General features: G+C 45.9%; 1 protein-coding gene across 1 annotated transcript; it reads left to right on the top strand.

The window, feature by feature from the left end:
- Positions 1-214: 214 nt before the first annotated feature.
- LOC148683808 (uncharacterized) lies at positions 215-15,568 on the top strand. Its single transcript, XM_088655073.1, has 5 exons — positions 215-2,742; positions 4,676-4,710; positions 5,659-5,712; positions 11,741-11,948; positions 14,365-15,568. Exons 1-5 carry the CDS (start codon positions 2,680-2,682, stop codon positions 14,476-14,478), a joined length of 474 nt encoding a protein of 157 aa, XP_088511199.1. The 5' UTR covers positions 215-2,679; the 3' UTR covers positions 14,479-15,568.
- The last annotated feature ends 5,242 nt before the right edge of the window (positions 15,569-20,810 follow it).

Genomic DNA, 20,810 nt, shown 5'->3' with positions numbered 1-20,810 from the left:
GCCCTTGTATAAGCCCTACAACATGACTTAGGCCTCAGATATCTGAAAGACCACCTCCTTCCCTACAGACCTTCCTGGGTGTTAAGATATTGTCTCTCCTTAAAAGAATATACATTTGAATGCTTGCCTTGAAAGTTGAGAGTAACCAAATAGCATTGAGTCTTTAAAATGGTTTTTAAAAAATAAAATAAAAATAACACAACCCATTCCCTTATGCATTCAGCTACCTCTTGCTCAAGATAGCAGTCAGGGGTGCCAATATTTTATTCAAAATATTTTATTCCACATAATCAATCACAAGATGAGATGCACCGATACCATGTGAATGGCAATGCCCATGAATTTGGGGAGGGGTCTGGCCCCCTCAAATATTTTATTGGGAGGGCCTGAAGGAACCTCGCCTCCTAGAAATTGGCTCCTATGGTAACAGTCATGTCCTGGAGAGAAGAGTTGATTTGCCCTCCCCCTCCTGCCTCAGTTTCCCTCTAAAACAGGAAGTCATGGTGTTATGTACTGAGCTGAATCATAGAACAATAGGATCCAGAATCAGCAGTCTGATTGGTCCGCAGGAGTCACCCAATCCAACTCCAGGTGGAAGTGAATCCGCAACCTGATTGGCCTGCAGGAGCAGCCAATCAGGCGGCTGGCAGAAGTCAATCCACAAACTGATTGGCCCACAGGTGTAGCCCTGAAGTAGCCAATCACGCAAAGCCCATTGTGTAAATAATGTATATAAGCAGATGGTTTTGGGGAAAGGGGCATTCTTTTCTTCTTCTCCTTGATGACTACGAACTGAATAAAGAGCATGAAATTCACTCTCGACTCCAAGTATATTTCACATCTCCTCCGCGACATTTGGGCGTTAATCCTTCATTTCATGTGCCAGCTTACTTATCATCCCTTCCTATTGCCACTCATCGTTTTGCTTTTATTAAGGCACGTTTTAATGTCTTCCCCTCAAATGTCCCCCTTCACAGATTTTCTAAGGGCCAAGTTCTGGTTTTATGTGCCTGTGATAACTCTTTGATTGACACCCTGCAGCACATAGTGTTTATATGTCCTTTATATTGTGCCATCTGTAAGAATTTATTGCTCCCACTAATTCAAAAACTCCCCGGGCATCTGGAAGTTTCTCACCTTGCTTTTTTATTGCAAGACACAAAATCCGTTTGTAACTTTACAAATGGCAAAATTCGGAATGGATTGTTATATACAACTTGAAATTCTTTTATTATATCCTTATCTAATTCTGCATATCCTTTAAGCTATTTCACCTTTTAATTGTAAATCAAATCGTGCGTGTTTCTGTTCTTATTATGTCTATGAGCTTAAAGCTGAAATAAAGTGATTTGGATTTGGATTTGGAAGTCATCTCACATTTCAGGAAGACACACAGTTTCCTCCACAGGTACCCGTGTCGTCAGCAAGATATCGGACTACACGGGATTTCCCCTTCTAAAGTTCAATATCACAAAGCACCTGACACCTCAAGCCGGTTCTATGACGCAGAAGGGCACACCAGTATTTTGAGTGACTCCTGCCATGGGTAAGAATGAGTCATTGCCTCGAGGTGACAGGCAAACCAGCTGGTTACACAATTTATATTGTAAAGCACCCTGTGATCTTCAGGTGATAGAAATGTAATAAATAATAATAATAATAAAATGCAAGCATCTAGGAAAAAAATGAAGTGACGCAGGACAATTGATAGCAGCTGCAATCCTATATACGCACAATTCTTTTATGTCTACCAGCTCTATCTGGTACGCAGGCTTAGACCCTACCTGCCCACGGAGTGTCTCGCCAGAGTGGTGCATGCTCTGGTTATCTCCCGCTTGGACTACTGCAATGCGCTCTACGTGGGGCTACCTTTGAAGGTGACCCGGAAACTACAACTAATCCAGAATGCGGCAGCTAGACTGGTGACTGGGAGTGGCCGCGGGACCATATAACACCAGCCCTAAAGGATCTTCACTGGCTCCCAGTACATTTCCAAGCACAATTCAAAGTGTTGGTGTTGACCTTTAAAGCCCTAAACGGCCTCTGTCCAGTATACCTGAAGGAGCGTCTCCACCCCCATCGTTCTGCCCGGACACTGAGGTCCAGCGCCGAGGGCCTTCTGGTGGTTCCCTCACTGCGAGAAGCAAAGCTACAGAGAACCAGGCAGAGGGCCTTCTCGGTAGTGGCACCTGCCCTGTGGAACGCCCTCCCATCAGATGTCAAAGCGATAAATAACTACCTTACATTTAGAAGACATCTGAAGGCAGCCCTGTTCAGGGAAGTTTTTAATGTGTGACATTTTAATGTATTTTAAATCTTTGTTGGAAGCCACTCAGAGTGGCTGGGGAAACCCAGCCAGATGGGTGGGGTACAAATAATTTGTTGTTGTTGTTGTTGTTGTTGTTGTTATTATGCCTCACCTGATCTCCTTGGATATTCCATACAAAGTTTCAGAAATGGTAGCCCTGGGGGGGGGGATCCTCTGCTGGTCTGGGGACCCCTGGCAAATGCCTGATCTCCTCAGCACAGCACATGATGGTGCTTCGTACCCAGTGGCAATGACCCCGTTCCCCACCCTCCGATCTCTCCTCAGGCAAAGTCCACAGTGCAGCGAGCGAGATAAGACTTTCCCTGAGTGATCCGAGTCGTGCACAGGGCACTGAACTGCAAGGCAAGAGGATGGCAACATGGCAAAAGCAAGCAGCAAGGCTCTTGACTTGCCTCTTCGCTGTTTACCGGGAGGTGAGTTTGCCAGATGCCGTGGGACTCATAGCAAAGAGCTGGGAACACTGCTGGAAGAGGCAGCCCCAATGAGCTGTGGAAGGGAGGGGACCTTATCCGCGAGGAAAGGCTCCGATTTGGGGATGTTTTAGGTTTTGAGTGGGTGGGGAACTAAGTTGCCGAGAGGCGAGACATGCCGTGGAGAGAAGTTGTTATTCTTCTCCCCCAATATCGCTGTGTGTCTCCCAATGGAACTGACGGGCAGTCAAATTCGGAACAAAAGAAAAGCAGTACCTATTCACCTGGCACATTAAGTGGTTTATGGAACTCCTTGCCACAAGATACGGTGGTGCCCATTAGTTTAGATGGCCATGAAGGGTTTTTTTGGGGGGGGGGGGAAATCCGGTCTATTTTTATATTTCTGCGAATTAGTGGTGTTAAGAGTGTAAGATGGCAAGAGCCCTTTGACTGTTAAAGGCAGGGAAATAGATTTCCCCTTCCTAACCTGCCCCTTTGGTACCCAGGTGGCGCTGTGGTTAAACCACAGAGCCTAGGGCTTGCTGATCAGAAGGTCGGCGGTTCGAATCCCTGTGACGGGGTGAGCTCCCGTTGCTTGGTCCCAGCTCCTGCCAACCTAGCAGTTCAAAAGCACGTCAAAATGCAAGTAGATAAATAGGAACCGCTACAGCGGGAAGGCAAACGGTGTTTCCGTGTGCTGCTCTGGATCGCCAGAAGCGGCTTTGTCATGCTGGCCACATGACCTGGAAGCTATACGCCGGCTCCCTCGGCCAATAATGCGAGATGAGTGCGCAACCCCAGAGTCGGTCATGACTGGACCTAATGGTCAGGGGTCCCTTTACCTTTTTAACGTGCCCTTTTAACATTCAGAAAGAAGTATGAAAAAAGAAAAGGGACGTTGGTTTGTAATAAATGACTGAATGGCAGTCTGCAACAGAGGGAGGATAGGGAATCTCCATCCTTAGAAATAGTTCAGAAGGGGATAGACAAGTTTTACTGATGCTGAAATGAATACTTTCCCTAAAAAATGTTTATAGCAGAAAATGCTGGCCAGAACTAATTAATGCAGCAAAAGCAAAAAGAAACAAACAGACATTATTTTGGAAACTGGTTACTTCTGGCTCCCACAAGGCTGCCTCCCCATTATCCTCACATATTCCACCTGACCGCTGGGTCGCCTTTTCCCCAAGCTATGTATGAGGACGTTGAACATCCCACCCAGGAGCAGGAAATAGAGCAGCTGGCTAAATAGCCAGCAGTATCAGCAACAAAAGTGAAATCAACTGAAAATGGCCAAAGCCCCTGGCCCAGATGGTATTCTTCCAGAAATGATAAAATCTCAGGCAGGTTGGTGGGCTCCTTTCCAAGCCACCCTTTTCACCCATATAGACAATACTGGCCGCTTCCCAAGAGATTGGGGAACAGCCATAGTGGTCCCATTGTATAAAAAGGGCAACAGAGGGGATGCAGCGAATTATAGGCCGATCAGCTTATTAAGTGTGATTAGAAAACTTTATACAAAGCATCTACTTGAAAAGTTCAAAGAGTGGCTAGAAAACGAAGACATTCTGGCAGTAGAACAAGCAGGCTTCTACTGCCCCGAAAATGTTAAACAACTTAATTTCTTAATTTTGGATTTAAAAAATAGGGGTTGTCTTATACACGAAAAAATACGGTAGTACCCGAATTTGCTTTTTCCTCCTCCGTCCCCAACCCTCCTATCTTTCATGTTATGTCTTTTAGCTCAAGGTAAGGAACTTGGTTTTAATTGGTCTGCAACCTGCACTGGCAGCTCCCCCCCTCCCCTTTGGGTGAAGATCAAGATAAAAATACCTCGCTGAAGGAAGGGTGGGATATAAACTAAATAAATAAATGCGCATTCAATAAAGACATCTTCCTTTCCAGTCGTTCACTTCCAGATTCATTCTCTTTCTAGGTTTCGACGTTCGATGGAGACTGTTGGGATTACTCGTAAGTTACAGCTCCAGGTTCTTCCTCTGGCCTGTTTTCCAGTACTGAAGATGCTAGGAGGACCGGCTCAGACCTTAAATGGATGAGCGTCCAACCTGGGCATGGGAAAATTGGGTAGATTAAAAAAAATTGGGTAGAAATTGGTGCAATGTAAGACAACAGGGGTGGGGAAAACCCAAGCAAAAAAATTGGCATGGGCGAAAAAAACTAGGCTTGAGAAGCAATCCATACCCTCTCCAGGGTTTCTTTCCCCAGCTCTCGCTGTAGAGAGCTAGAAACTTGCATGCAAAGTTTGATCCTAGAAACTTGCATGTAAAACACACGCTGTGTCACTGAGTTGCAGCCTCTACCCACAAATTTAGGGCAAATCCAGAAGCAGCTGGTTGGGAGGAGTGGAGGGCAAAGCGACAGCAGCCTTTTTGTTTTATTATTATTTACTAGTGTCATTCAGCCCGTTTAATAAACGGGCGCTAGAACATTCGGCCTTTTTCGGTGGCGGCGGCGCGTGGGGGGGCGGCTGGCCCCTCCCACGACCACCACTTCATCGGGGCGCTCCGCTGAGCCCAGCTGGCCAGCGGGCGCCCAGGAGAAGGCCGCGATTCTTCTGAGGACTGCGAGGGAAACGGTAGGCAGGGGGGTGGGGTGGGTGGGGAGAGCGTGTGTGTATGTGCGCGTGTGTGCGTCAAGTCTCTGCGTCCAAACCCTGTGTCCGTGGGGCACATGCGCAGTAGCAGGGACTGGACGCTGAGACACTTGCACTTTATTATATAGGATTATTGATGTTCTACCATGTGTTTTTAATGTGGTACACTGCCCGGGGATCTTTTGATAAAGGGTGGTATATTAAACGGAAATAATAATAATAATAATAATAATAATAATAATAATAATAATAATAATAATGCAAGCTTTTGTCTTTCTAAACTTTTGCCTCTCTCCTTCTTCAAGGTGTATAAACTATTACTGCACCTGCAGGAAATGGACAATGCCTGACTGGACCATGTATGTATGGAGCGAGTGTGGGCAGCCCTTCCTGGCGAGTGGATTAGGTGGTGGTGGTGGTGGTGGTGGGAATCACTGTTTGTGAATTGGCAGGAGAACAACTTGGCCATCACAAAGAAATTCTGCCCTTGGTTTGCCTTCTTTCCCCCCTCCCAGCTTGAACCCCTGGCATACTATCTGCATAAATTAACCACCTCAAAATTCAGACGTGGCTTTACTTTAGCCAGAATGGATGTGCTGCCCTCTGCCATACTCGAGGGCAGATTTCAAAAGATTCCAACCGAACAACGACTCTGCCCCTGTGGAATCAGCAACACAGAAACAGTGGCTCACATCCCTCCGTCATGTCCCCTCCACAAAGACTTGAGGTTCAAACTTATTACACCACTCCTTCTAACTTTCCCAGGCCGCCCAACTGAGGCAACGTTGTTCGTTCTTTTATCAGATCGAAATGGCCTGATGACAACAAAAGTTGCCAGATTCATCGAGGGTGCAATGAGACTAAGGGCCACTTTTTGAACGGCAATCATAGTTATATGCTTGATCCTTTTATCCATGCTGCTTTTAATTGTATATTGTGTGTATTCTGTTGCTATGGCTGTTGGCTATGCAAACAAAGTTTATTGATTGGCAGGAGAAGACGTTGGTTTGTCTGCGATTACAGCAGCGTTGAGACTGGTCAAATATCAGATTGATGGACTGAAGGATTGCGTTTGTGTGCTGCCAGGGGTCGGGAACTATATAGGCCCAGGGCCAAATGTGGTCCAGGCTACCCCCCCTTCCCAGCCACACCCCCTCTCCTGAAGCCACACCCAGTGCAGGAAGCCAAACAAGTTATAGCTTAGGGCTTCACTCTCTTGGGCCCCCCCAAAAAATAAATAAATAAATGGGTGTACATTTCCAAAATATAAGATAAAAAGCAAATAAAATAAAACCTACATACAGCAACAGTGTTTTGTGTTGTGTAGGCTCCTATGATGTAAGTCATGGGCCCTGCCTGCTAGCCTGCTCCCTAAAATATCACTGGTTTGCTCATTTCTATATATAGGGTGCCTCCATTATGCTATTTATTATTAGTAGTAGTTTGCATCATATATTTACACCTATTATTATTTCATGTTATAGCAAGTTTCTAGAAACTAGATTATGAGTCTTTGTAAATTGTGTTTCTAAAGGACTTTTGTTATTGCCAAATGCCAATCATTTTAAGTTAGAGCTTAATAATTATTTCACTATTAATATACTTCTTAGGGACCCAGGTGGTGCTGTGGTTAAATCACAGAGCCTAGGGCTTGCTGATCAGAAGGTCGGCGGTTCGAATCCCTGTGACGGGGTGAGCTCCCGTTGCTTGGTCCCAGCTCCTGCCAACCTAGCAGTTCGAAAGCACCTCAAAATGCAAGTAGATAAATAGGAACCGCTACAGCGGGAAGGTAAACGGCATTCCATGACCTGGAAACTATACGCCGGCTCCCTCGGCCAATAATGCGAGATGAGCGCGCAACCCCAGAGTCGGTCACGACTGGACCTAATGGTCAGGGGTCCCTTTACCTATACTTCTTCTTAATTGTATTAAGGTGCTGTGGTCTAACCCACAGAGCCTAGGGCTTGCCGATCAGAAGGTCGGCGGTTCAAATCCCCACAATGGGGTGAGCTCCCGTTGCTCGGTCCCAGCTCCTGCTCCTGCCAACCTAGCAGTTCGAAAGCATGTCAAAGTGCAAGTAGATAAATAGGTACTGCTCTGGCAGGAAGGTAAACGGCATTTCCGTGCGCTGCTCTGGTTTCACCAGAAGCGGCTTAGTCATGCTGGCCACATGACCTGGAAGCTGTCTGTGGACAAACGTTGGCTCCCTCGGCCTATAGAGCGAGATGAGTGCGCAACCCCAGAGTCGTCCGTGACTGGACCTGATGGTCAGGGGCCCCTTTACCTTTACTTCTTCTTAATTGTATTTCAGTTCATCAATTACTTTGATAAAATACCTATTTTGTTATGTTCAAATGGCTTTAGATACCTATCAGGTCCATGTTGTTGTTGTTTAGTCGTTTAGTCGTGTCCGACTCTTCGTGACCCCATGGACCATAGCACGCCAGGCACTCCTGTCTTGCACTGCCTCCCGCAGTTTGGTCAAACTCATGTTCGTAGCTTCGAGAACACTGTCCAACCATCTTGTCCTCTGTCGTCCCCTTCTCCTAGTGCCCTCAATCTTTCCCAACATCAGGGTCTTTTCCAAGGATTCTTCTCTTCTCATGAGGTGGCCAAAGTATTGGAGCCTCAGCTTCACGATCTGTCCTTCCAGGGAGCACTCAGGGCTGATTTCCTTCAGAATGGATAGGTTTGATCTTCTAGCAGTCCATGGGACTCTCAAGAGTCTCCTCCAGCACCATAATTCAAAAGCATCAATTCTTCGACGATCAGCCTTCTTTATGGTCCAGCTCTCACTTCCATACATCACTACTGGGAAAACCATAGCTTTAACTATACGGACCTTTGTCGGCAAAGTGATGTCTCTGCTTTTTAAGATGCTGTCTAGGTTTGTCATTGCTTTTCTCCCAAGAAGCAGGCGTCTTTTAATTTCGTGACTGCTGTCACCATCTGCAGTGATCAAGGAGCCCAAGAAAGTAAAATCTCTCACTGCCTCCATTTCTTCCCCTTCTATTTGCCAGGAGGTGATGGGACCAGTGGCCATGATCTTGGTTTTTTTGATGTTGAGCTTCAGACCATATTTTGCGCTCTCCTCTTTCACCCTCATTAAAAGGTTCTTTAATTCCTCCTCGCTTTCTGCCATCAAGGTTGTGTCATCTGCATATCTGAGGTTGTTGATATTTCTTCCGGCAATCTTAATTCCGGCTTGGGATTCATCTAGTCCAGCCTTTCGCATGATGAATTCTGCATATAAGTTAAATAAGCAGGGAGACAATATACAACCTTGTCGTACTCCTTTCCCAATTTTGAACCAATCAGTTGTTCCATATCCAGTTCTAACTGTAGCTTCTTGTCCCACATAGAGATTTCTCAGGAGACAGATGAGGTGATCAGGCACTCCCATTTCTTTAAGAACTTGCCATAGTTTGCTGTGGTCGACACAGTCAAAGGCTTTTGCATAGTCAATGAAGCAGAAGTAGACGTTTTTCTGGAACTCTCTAGCTTTCTCCATAATCCAGCGCATGTTTGCTATTTGGTCTCTGGTTCCTCTGCCCTTTCGAAATCCAGCTTGCACTTCTGGGAGTTCTCGGTCCACATACTGCCTAAGCCTGCCTTGTAGAATTTTAAGCATAACCTTGCTAGCGTGTGAAATGAGCGCAATTGTGCGGTAGTTGGAGCATTCTTTGGCACTGCCCTTCTTTGGAATTGGGATGTAGACTGATCTTCTCCAATCCTCTGGCCATTGCTGAGTTTTCCAAACTTGCTGGCATATTGGGTGTAGCACCTTAACAGCATCATCTTTTAAAATTTTAAATAGTTCAGCTGGAATATCATCACTTCCACTGGCCTTGTTATTAGCAATGCTTTCTAAGGCCCATTTGACTTCACTCTCCAAGATGTCTGGCTCAAGGTCAGCAACCACACTACCTGGGGTGTATGAGACCTCCATATCTTTCTGGTATAATTCCTCTGTGTATTCCTGCCACCTCTTCTTGATGTCTTCTGCTTCTGTTAGGTCCTTACCACTTTTGTCCTTGATTATGGTAATCTTTGTACGAAATGTTCCTTTCATATCTCCAATTTTCTTGAACAGATCTCTGGTTTCCCCCATTCTATTGTTTTCCTCTATTTCTTTGCATTGCTCATTTAAGAAGACCCTCTTGTCTCTCCTTGCTGTTTTTTGGAAATCTGCATTCAGTTTCCTGTATCTTTCCCTATCTCCCTTGCATTTTGCTTGCCTCCTCTCCTCCGCTATTTGTATGGCCTCGTTGGATAGCCATTTTGCTTTCTTGCATTTCCTTTTCCTTGGGATGGTTTTCGTTGCTGCCTCCTGTATAATGTTACGAGCCTCCATCCATAGTTCTTCAGGCACTCTGTCCACCAAATCTAAATCCTTAAACCTGTTCCTCACTTCCACTGTGTATTCATAAGGGATTTGATTCAGATTGTATCTTACTGGCCCAGTGGTTTTTCCTACTTTCTTCAGTTTAAGCTGGAATTTTGCTATAAGAAGCTGATGATCTGAGTTACAGTCAGCTCCAGGTCTTGTTTTTGCTGACTGTATAGAGCTTCTCCATCTTTGGCTGCAGAGAATATAATCAATCTGATTTCGATGCTGCCCATTTGGTGATATCCATGTGTAGAGTCGTCTCTTGTGTTGTTGGAAGAGAGTGTTTGTGATGACCAGCTTGTTCTCTTGACAGAACCCTATTAGCCTTTGCCCTGCTTCATTTTGAACTCCAAGGCCAAACTTGCCAGTTGTTCCTTTTATCTCTTGATTCCCTACTTTAGCATTCCAATCCCCTGTAATGAGAAGAACATCCTTCTTTGGTGTCATTTCTAGAAGTTGTTGTAGGTCTTCATAGAATTGGTCAATTTCACTTTCTTCAGCACTGGTAGTTGGTGCATAAACTTGGATTACTGTGATGTTAAAAGGTCTGCCTTGGATTCGTATCGAGATCATTCTGTCATTTTTGAGATTGCATCCCATTACAGCTTTTGCCACTCTTTTGTTGACTATGAGGGCCACTCCATTTCTGCTACAGGATTCTTGCCCACAGTAGTAGATATGATAGTCACCCGAACTGAATTCGCCCATTCCCTTCCATTTTAGTTCACTGATGCCCAGGATGTCGATATTTATTCTTGTCATCTCATTTTTGACCACATCCAGCTTACCTCCACTCATGGTTCTTACATTCCAGGTTCCTATGCAATATTTTTCTTTACAGCATCGGACTTTCCTTTCGCTTCCAGGCATATCCGCAAGTGAGCGTCCTTTCGGCTTTGGCCCAGCCGCTTCATCAGCTCTGAATCTACTTGTACTTGTCCTCCGCTCTTCCTCAGTAGCATGTTGGACGCCTTCCGACCTGAGGGGCTCATCTTCCAGCGTCATAACTTTTATATGCCTGTTGTCTTTGTCCATGGAGTTTTCTTGGCAGGGATACTGGAGTGGCTTGCCAGTTCCTTCTCCAGGTGGATCACGTTTAGTCAAAACTCTCCACTATGACCTGTCCATCTTGGGTGGCCCTGCATGGCATAGCTCATAGCTTCTCTGAGTTATTCAAGCCCCTTCGCCACGACAAGGCATTGATCCATGAAGGGGATCAGGTCCATAAATTACCATATAGCATATATTCAACAAAAACAACAAACACAGCCACAATTTATTGCTGACAAAGGACAGCTGGACATATAAAGGGCCCCATTGCCTTCAGTAGGTTAGGGCCTCATCAAACCTAAATCTGGCCCTGGTCATGTGCCCATCTGCATTATCTAAACTATTCCTTAAGCCTTCCTTAAAAACCACGAGTGTTATACACACTGTCAGCAATTGCGCCGCCGCATTCTGCCCTCTCTGCTGCTTCCACATCAAGCACGAAGGAAGCCCCACAGAGAGTGCATTGCAGTCGTCTAATCTTTCACTGCTATGCACATTTATTATTACTGTATATTCCAGCGTATAAGACGACTGGGCATATAAGACGACCCCCAACTTTTCTAGTTAAAATATAGGGTTTGGGATATACTCGCTGTATAAGAAATATGACCCGGCGTATGACGACCCCCGACTTTTCCTGGGTTAAAAAGTAAGTCTTATACGCAGGAATATACAGTATTTTTTTGCAAGCATTTTATTCCTAATGCAATGCCCATTTGTATGCTCAACTTGCGGTGGGGCTGGGAGAAAAACAATGTCCTGGATCGCTCTTTGCCTCCAACCGTGCTGAACAGAATGCAGCCTACAGAAGGAATGTCTTCTTGGTGGTGGGTTTCAGATATTCTGCATTAGCAGCATGGCAAAAGATAAAACGTCTCCTTGACGGGGTTTGGTAGATCCAAGAGCTGGGCTTCTGCTATGTCTCTCCTTCCTTTGTCTCCCTGCAGAGGTCTCGTCACTGTCATTGGGATTGGCGTGGGCTTGGGCTGCCTGACAGCGCTTTTTAAGTGGTGCTGCGCAGTTTGCAAGGACCCGGAGGAGACCGGCCAGGAAGAAACGGCAATACGCATGTCCACCTTGCCGCCTGCCTTTGCCCCACCTGTGCCTATAGCTCCTCCACAGCAACAGAGCATGGATCCTCCCCCCTACAGTGAGGTAAGCATCTCATGCGACTCTTTCTTCTGCTCATGAGATACGGCAGGCATCCCTGCCACAATGACAGCTAGCCTGCTTCCAGTGAGGCAGGAGAGATTTATGGCCCTGCCTCGAATTGAGAAGCCCATGCCTCTTCATTCCTGGTGCAAAAGTTGAGGAAAATGGGGACGCAAATGTTCATTAAATCAATTTTGCTTCTTCAAATGATACGGTACTATATGGACCAGGGGTGTAGCATGGGGAGGGTCAGGGGGTGGGGCTGTGGCCCAGGGTGCAGATTTTTGAAAGGGCGTGAGCAGTGCCAGATTTACGTATAAGCTAAACAAGCTGTAGCTGTAGCTTATTGCCCCCCCCATTATACTTCTTCTTAATTGTATTTCACTATTAATATACTTGGGAGGCTGGTGGCGCTGTGGTCTAAACCACTGAGCCTAGGGCTTGCCGATCAGAAGGTTGACGGTTCGAATCCCCGTGACGGGGTGAGCTCCCATTGCTCGGTCCCAGCTCCTGCCAACCTAGCAGTTCGAAAGCATGAAGTGCAAGTAGATAAATAGGGACCGCTCCGGCGGGAAGGTAAACGGCGTTTCCGTGCGCTGCTCTGGTTCGCCAGAAGCAGCTTAGTCATGCTGGCCACATGACCTGGAAGCTGTCTGCGGACAAATGCCGGCTCCCTCGGCCTATAAAGCGAGATGAGCGCCGCAACCCCAGAATTGTTTGCGACTGGACCTAATGGCCAGGAGTACCTTTACCTTTTTAATATACTACTTCTTAATTGTATTTCAGTTCAACAATTACTTTAATAAAATACGTATTTTCCTATGTGCAAATGGCTTTAGATACCTACTAGGTCCATAAATTACCATGTAGGATACAGTATATTTGACATACAAAAAACTGTGACAATTTGTTGTTGACAAAGGACAGCCGGACACATAAAGGGTCCCATTACCTACAGTAGCTTAGGGCCTCATCAAACCTCAATCCGGCCCTGGGTGCGAGGCAGCATAACGGTGCCCCCACGATAGGCTCCCTCATCAAGACCAAAGGCAGATCGGTTGGAAGCCAAGGCTTGGGCCAGCGCGGGCACACTCTGTGCCCAGGGTGCCGACAACCTGCACTACGCCACTTATATGAACACAAAAGAAAGCTACCTCATTTATTAATTTATTTTTTTTAAAAAAAATTCTTGAATCCCATGATTTCATACAAGATATTAAAATATCAGTCTCATATAGATACACACTAAGAAGCACATAAAAATTTAAAATCATGGGTCACCATCTATTAGAGAATTTGCTGTTGTTTAGTCATTTAGTTGTGTCCGACTCTTCGTGACCCCATGGACCAGAGCATGCCAGGCACTCCTGTCTTGCACTGCCTCCCGCAGTTTGGTGAGACTCATGTTGGTAGCTTTGAGAATATGTTTCCTCAATTGTCTTCATTAGTTTGGTAGGATATACTGAATTATATTGAACCAGACAAACCATGATTCTTTTAATTATCATTAAATTCATTACCCGCCCTTCACCAGCAGATGAGGTGCAATTATTTAAAATTCAAAAAGGGCTTTCCCCCCAGCCATTCTGGCACCTCTCAGGTGGGGGGCCATTCTAAGATGATAAGGGAGGTGTTCATGTTATTATTATTTATTCAGTTTATATACCGCCTTATACCCGGAGGTCTCAGGGCGGTTATTCTAATGCTACAAACCTCAGTCACAAATTTCCTCCCCTCCTTTTAATTTTCTCATCAGCTGAAGAAACCTCCCTGTTGTTGTTTTAAAAAATATATTTATTAAATTTTCAAATTGCCGTTGACTTCTGAGAACCTTCTTTCCACCCTGTAGAAAATCTCCTTCCCTGTTCATTCCTGGTGGTTGGGTAGGGTCTTACCTTCTAAGTTCCGGACTGCAGAATCCGGGACCGGCAGCCATTTTACACCGGAAGCTGCGTCGATGTAACTTCCGGTGTGGCTTTGCCCTTCTATGGGCACCCAAAATGGCCGCCGGCGGCTTCAAAAGTCGCTTGTACGCATGTCAGGAAGTGTGCCGATGCAACTTCCAGTGTCGCTTCGCCCATCTATGGGCACCAAAATGGCCGCCGCCAACACCGGAAGTCACGTCTATGCACTTCCGGACATGCGTAGATGCAACTCTTGAAGCTGGCGGCGGCCATTTTTGGTGCCCATAGAAGGGCAAATCGGAAAGAAAAAAAATGGCCGCCGGCAGGAGAAAATAATGGAGAAAAACGGGAGACAAAGTGATACGGGGGACCACCGGGAAAAGGTAAGTAAAAAAGGGGTTTTTCCGGGGAAAACGGGAGACTTGGCAGCTATGGGTAGGGTAGATGTGTGTGTTTAAGAGCCCCCCAGAATGATTTGTGTGTGACAGTGACACCGTTCCTATCATTCTCTCCAGGTTGCCTGGAAGCTACCCTGTTACCCACCTCCTGAGGGGCAGCCGCCTGTTTATGACAACATTGCGCTGGATATCTCCGAGCCTCCTGCATACCTACCGCATGATCACAGCTGAAGAGCGTCGTGTTTCTACTGCTATTAAAACCAGAACTGTGAGAGGAGCATAAAAATAATAATAATAATAATAATGGGTGGATCGATCGAGACTCGCATTCCCTTCCCAGTCTGCAAGGTATCCTTATGAAGCACAAAAGCGGAGAATATAGATGGCGGCCTCTCCCTTCCACAAACATTTGGTATTCACAGATATACTGCCTCTGCACAAGGAGGTTCCATTAGGCGTTATGCCAAATAGTTGTTGACAGATCTATGCTTTATTATTACTTTGCCTAACCCCTGTTAAAAATCTGTCTAAGCTTGTGGCCACCTTCACATCTTGTGGGACTTATTCCATGCTTATCAGTTATTAACTAATCAGGCTAGTAAGTGTATTATTATTATTATTTATTCATTTTATATACCACCCTATACCCCGAGGTCTCAGGGTGGATATGTGTTGAAGAAGCACCTTCCTTGGTTCATCAGATACTGTACAGAAGAAAGTGTCTCCGTACATACCGTATTGCCTCCATACTTCTTTTAATTCTAATGCTACAAACCTCAGTCACGAGTTTCCTCCACTCCTTTTAATTTTCTCATCAGCTGAAGAAAACCTCCCTGTTGTTGTTTTAAAATATATATTTATTAAATTTTCAAATTTTGCACATTTCCCCCTAGACCAGGGGTCAGCAAACTTTTTCAGCAGGGGGCCGGTCCACTGTCCCTCGGACCTTTGGGGGGGGCAGACTATATTTTGGGGGGAAAACATGAACGAATTCCTATGCCCCACAAATAACCCAGAGATGCATTTTAAATAAAAGGACACATTCTACTCATGTAAAAACATGCTGATTCCTGGACCATCCGCAGGCCGGATTGAAAAGGCGATTGGGCCTTAGTTTGGGGGACCCCTGCCCTAGACATTGGACTCTCCTTGTGACTTTTCATCTTAACTTCTTCAGACTTTCTTAACATCTTTATGCGCCCCCTTGGCCAGATTGTCCGGAGCTTTGGGCTGGGTTGTCACCAATATGCTGATGACACTCAGCTCTATCTGCTGGTGGATGGCCACACCGACTCGGCCCCGGACACACTGACCAGGTGCTTGGATGCTGTATCTGGAAGGCTTCATGGGAGCTGACTGAAACTAAATCCTTCGAAGACAGAGGTCCTCTGGCTGGGTTGGGATAGTATAGGGTTGGGGGACCAACTCCCTTCTCTTGCAAGGGATCAATTAGTGCCATTGCCTTCCGTTAAGAGTTTGGGTGTAATCCTTGACGCCTCCCTTTCCATGGAGGTGCAGGTTGCAGCAACAGTCAAGGCGACATTTTTCTATCTTCGCCGTATCAAGCAGTTGGTCCCTTACCTTTCCTGCCCCGATCTGGTCACAGTGATCCACGCGACAGTCACCTCCAGGCTTGACTACTGTAATTCACTCTACGCGGGGCTGCCCCTGAAACTGTCCCAGAAACTCCAGCGGGTGCAGAATGCTGCAGCGAGGCTCCTCACGGGGTCCTTGCCATGGGAGCATATTCACCCAGTGCTCTACCAGCTGCACTGGCTCCCGGTGGAGTATTGGGTCAGGTTCAAGGTGCTGGTTTTGAGCTTCAAAGCCTTTTGTGGCTTAGGGCGCTCGTATTTACAGGACCACCTCTCCTGGTATGCCCCGCAGAGGACCTTAAGGTCCATGAATAACCATAGTTTAGAGGTCCCAGGCCCTAAGGAAGCCAGACTATCCTCCACCAGGGCCAGGGCCTTTTCAGTGATGGCTCCGACCTGGTGGAATGCTCTGTCCCACGAGACTAGGGCCCTACAGGATTTAACCTCCTTCCGCCAGGCCTGTAAGACAGAGCTATTCCGCCTGGCCTTTAATTTGAACTCAGCCTGACCCTTCTCTCTCCCCCCTCCCCCCTTTTATGAAGATTACCCGCTCTGGGACCCCACAGCTAATTCTCCCCTGGCCTCTTCGCTGGCCCAAGTAGGTCTAATTTAGCCAGCTAGCCTTGGTGACTATCTAATGTTTATTGGATGGATTTCCCCCAAACTGATTATTGAACTTGAATTTTATTGTTATTCATGCATTTATACTGTATTTTATGCTGCTTTTATGTTGTATTACAATTAAGTGTTTTAAATTTGTTGTTAGCCGCCCTGAGCCCGGGCTTTTGAACCGGGAAGGAAGGGTATAAATAAAAATGTATTATTATTATGAACTGGAGCAAACCTCAGCCAGTTTTTCTCCAGATGCTCCAATTTATTGCTAAAGAATACCTTTTCCCGAGGAAAACAGCAGGCCAGGCCAAAACCATTCGGACCCATGGCTAAGAAAGCACAGGACCAAAAGAAAACCACTGGGACGCTGTTCTTAAATCCCAATGGGTCTACTCTTGAGTAAAGCTTGAGCATCACCCACCACCGGCATTTCTCAAGAGTGGGGCAATCAGACAAGTTGCTATCATGCACGCTCTATCTTGCTAACAAGCACAGAAAACCCCAGCGTTCCAAATTTTCCCCAAATGTCGTGAGTTTCAGCGCGAGAAGCCGGAAGAAGACACAAGATGACAGGAATTTCGAATTCTGTGTGTTCTTTCTTTGAAATTTAATAAAAGTCAACAGAAATGTGTAACAAAAGGGGCCCATTTCAGTAGTAGCTACAGGGGCACAATGTGCACCAGAGAGAAGAAAATTAAGTTGCAACAGCATCCTGGGTTCTCAAAAGCAGCTACTTCTTTCTCCACAGACCTATTAATTAGGAGTATGAAACAGCATGAAGAAAAGGGAAAGCATAGCTGCCAAGTTATCCCTTTTTAAAGGGATTTTCCCTTATGCTGAATAGGCTTCCTCGCGAGAAAAGGGAAAACTTGGCAGCTATGGGAAAGTGAGAAAAGTGTAAACATAAAAACTACCAGGAAAGCCACCAATGGCAGACAAACAGTTGGAGAGGTAGAAACAGATTTTTAGAAAGAGAGGCAAAGGTAACGTTCTTATTTTCGATTGCAGGGAAGGGGAAAGTTTAAGCCTCCCAGAAGTTGCTGAACGACAGCTCCCATCATCCCCGGCCAATAGCCATGTTTGCAACATCTGGAGAGCCGAGGCTTCCCCACACCTGTTCTCATGGAATCATTGAATTGTAGAGTTGGAAGGGACCCCAGTGGTCATCTAGTCCAACCTCCTGCAATGCAGGAATCACAGCTAAGTGATTCCATTGAGATCCAAGTCTCCCTCCAAGTTGGTAAATGTTTGGCAGTGTTCAGGCTTTATCCTTGGCAGTTACACCACTAGAGAGATGGGCTTCCTTAAAAGGGCAGTTTATTTAATTAGGTTATCATCTCTCCCCCTGCCTCTGCCCCCACAATCCCCACCCCACACTCAGGGACATCTTAAGCATATCTGGTGCCCTGGCGCCGTGGTGCGAAGATCCCTCCGGCGCCCCCTGCCACGTTTCCCAGAGCGGCTGTCTCGTGGTCACAGCGACGCCCCCCTGCGCCCTGCGGCACCCAGCCTTGCCGTAGGGCCGGCCCTGCCCGCACTCTGAATTTGATATAGAAGCCAACCGTATTGGTTCATGAATTTTACATCCGCATTGGCATCAGGTCCTCCAACAACTTGTTCACTGCTGCCCTCTGCTGCCCGTGAGCATCCGTCACATGAGGCATCCTCCTCACTCTGCCTAACAGCAGGATCAAACCCAGATTAACTCCAAATATCTCGGGCTTATAGATCAAAGTGTTAAAAATGAGAACGCGTCTCTTTTTTCTTTTTCTTTTTAGTTTGGAACGGATACTTTCAGGGGCTGGGGTTTGCGGCCCAGTTGAATCCTCTTGCCCAGCCACTGCCGTCCTGTGTTGTTGTTGTTTGTTTTTATTATTATGATTCCTCTGCCTGCTGCTTTGAAAACCCTGTTGTTGAGACCAAGCCTGCTTCCTAGCATTAAAAAAAAACCTCTCGTTTTACTAGAACTCTTAATAATAATACAGTGGTGCCTTGACTTACGAATGTAATCCGTTCCGAAGGCACCTTCATGGGTTAGTAAGTCGAAAAACCCCATTGGAAATGCAGTTTCCCATAGGGTTGCAGTGGAAACGGAAAAAAATCGTAAGTCAAAAAATCCCTATCTAAAACCGCCGCGGTTTGCTTTTGGATGTCGAGACATCTGTGAGCACGTGGCCATTAGTCAAAAAAATTCGGTTGTCGAGTCGTTCGTAAGTCGAGGTACCACTGTAATAATAATAATAATAATAATAATAATAATAATAATAATAATAATTTATTTCCCCAGCCACTCTGGGCGGCTTCCAACAGAATATTAAAATACAATAATCTATTAAACATTAAAAGCTTCCCTAAACAGGGCTGCCTTCAGATGTCTTCTAAAAGTCAGATAGTTGTTTATTTCCTTGACATCTGATGGGAGGGCATTCCACAGGGTGGGTGCCACTACCAAGAAGGCCCTCTGCCTGGTTCCCTGTAACTTCGCTTCTCGCAGCGAGGGAACCGCCAGAAGGCCCTCAGAGCTGGACCTCAGTGTCCGGGCAGAACGATGGGGGTGGAGACGCTCCTTCAGGTATACTGGACCGAGGCCATTTAGGGCTTTAAAGGTCAGCACCAACACTTTGAATTGTGCTCGGAAACGTACTGGGAGCCAATGTAGGTCTTTCAGGACCAGTGTTATATGTTCTCGGTGGCCGCTCGCAGTCACCAATCTACCTGGCGCATTCTGGATTAGTTGTTGTTTCCGGGTCACCTTTAATGGTAGCCCCACATAGAGCGCATATGTCTCCATGTTTTCCATGGCCTGAAAGCGGGGCTCTCAGGCCATGTCTAGCAGAAACACAAAGCTGAATTTTGGTCGGATCTATCAGAACCTTCTAAAGTTTTGGGGCGTTTCAGTAGCTTTGTTTCATTGTAAGAAACCGTTCTCTCATAGGTTGCTCTCCCCACATTTCGTTGCACGTGAGCACATAATATAAACATGGCTCTCGCCTACCATAAACCAGAGCACCTAGTGATGGGCCCGATTTCCCCTAATACAACGCATTTCGGTATGCTGCTTTCACTAACTACTAATTCATGCTTTTTCAGAAATACTTTCCCCTGATAGATGCCCTTTTGTATATGTTCTCTTGTGTTGGAGAGCTGTATCGCTCATTCAAGGAAGTGCAGTTTCTGAAGAAGAGGCAGCATTTTGATCCAAGCATTGTTTCGGGGAAGTGCCAGTTTGGTTGGCTTGCATTAAAATGCAAAAGAAACCAAACATTTTCCCCCCACCAGGGTGTGTTGTTTGTTGCAGCAACCACTCTAGCCAACAGCACCCCTTTCACCTTTATTCCACCTGAAATAATAATAATAATAAATAAACAGCCACAAACTTTGCCAAAGCAAGCTCAGCAACTTTTCTGTCCGGATTTTCACTTTTTGAAATAGGGCAACCCTGTATGAATTAGCAAATGCATTTCCCCCCCGCAAATCTGTGCCTTATTTGGGGGCTGCAGCGCCCCTTTTGAAAAGCAATGTCATTCCAATTCTGTGAAATATACAGTCTGCACAACTAATCTCATAATATTACAAAATACTGTAAATTTGAACCTCTGTGTAAATATGAAATTCCATGTCTGTTCTGATATTAAAACTTCTGCTGTGTCGGTACATTTCCTCTTACCATCCCTTCAGTGTTACACACACTAATCCTTTCCTATTTTTAAAATTCATGTACTTATTTCTCAAATTCAGATTGGTCCTTGTGTTTCCAATGCTATTTTTCTAGAAAAAGAGGCTATTTTTCTAGAAAAAGAGGCTGCAGCTCTTAGAATGGCAATGGCACCCACCTGAGATACCGTAGGAGCTCAGCTCCGGCTGAAAAAAAAGGCCTGCATATACATTATGTATATGCATAACAATTCTATTGTTTTTTAAATGATTCTCTCTATGGTTTCAGCACTTCTTAATTTGACTGTAAGCAGCTTTGAGTCTCTGCCAGGGGAAAAGGCATGGTGTCAATAAATAGGTCATCATCTCCTGTGTTTTCAGCCTCACTGAATTCTTGGGCCCACTGTCTGGCTCCACCACACCCTGCTTTCGCTTGGAGTCCTTTCCTTCCCGCCTTCACAGCCAGCGATGTTTTGCTCTTTGGACTGCACTGTGGCGATGACAGCAAGCTTGTCACCAACTACATCAGGCCAGATGCCAAGAGGACACCCTGACTGGCACCTGACACTGCCAGTGAGGTGGTGAAACAATGCCATTACTGGAAGGAAAAGTGTCACGACGGTGCTTCACGTCTGACTGACACGGCTTCCGCTTGAGTGCAGGAAGCTCCTGCTGTGGAGAGAGATTTGCCAATTGTGTTAT

Source organism: Zootoca vivipara, chromosome 12 (genome assembly GCF_965207765.1).
Source record: "Zootoca vivipara chromosome 12, rZooViv2.hap1.1, whole genome shotgun sequence".
In the NCBI taxonomy this organism is placed as follows: Eukaryota; Metazoa; Chordata; class Lepidosauria; order Squamata; family Lacertidae; genus Zootoca; species Zootoca vivipara.
Note: the sequence above shows the minus strand (reverse complement) of the source record. Positions and strands in the feature narration are given on the sequence as shown.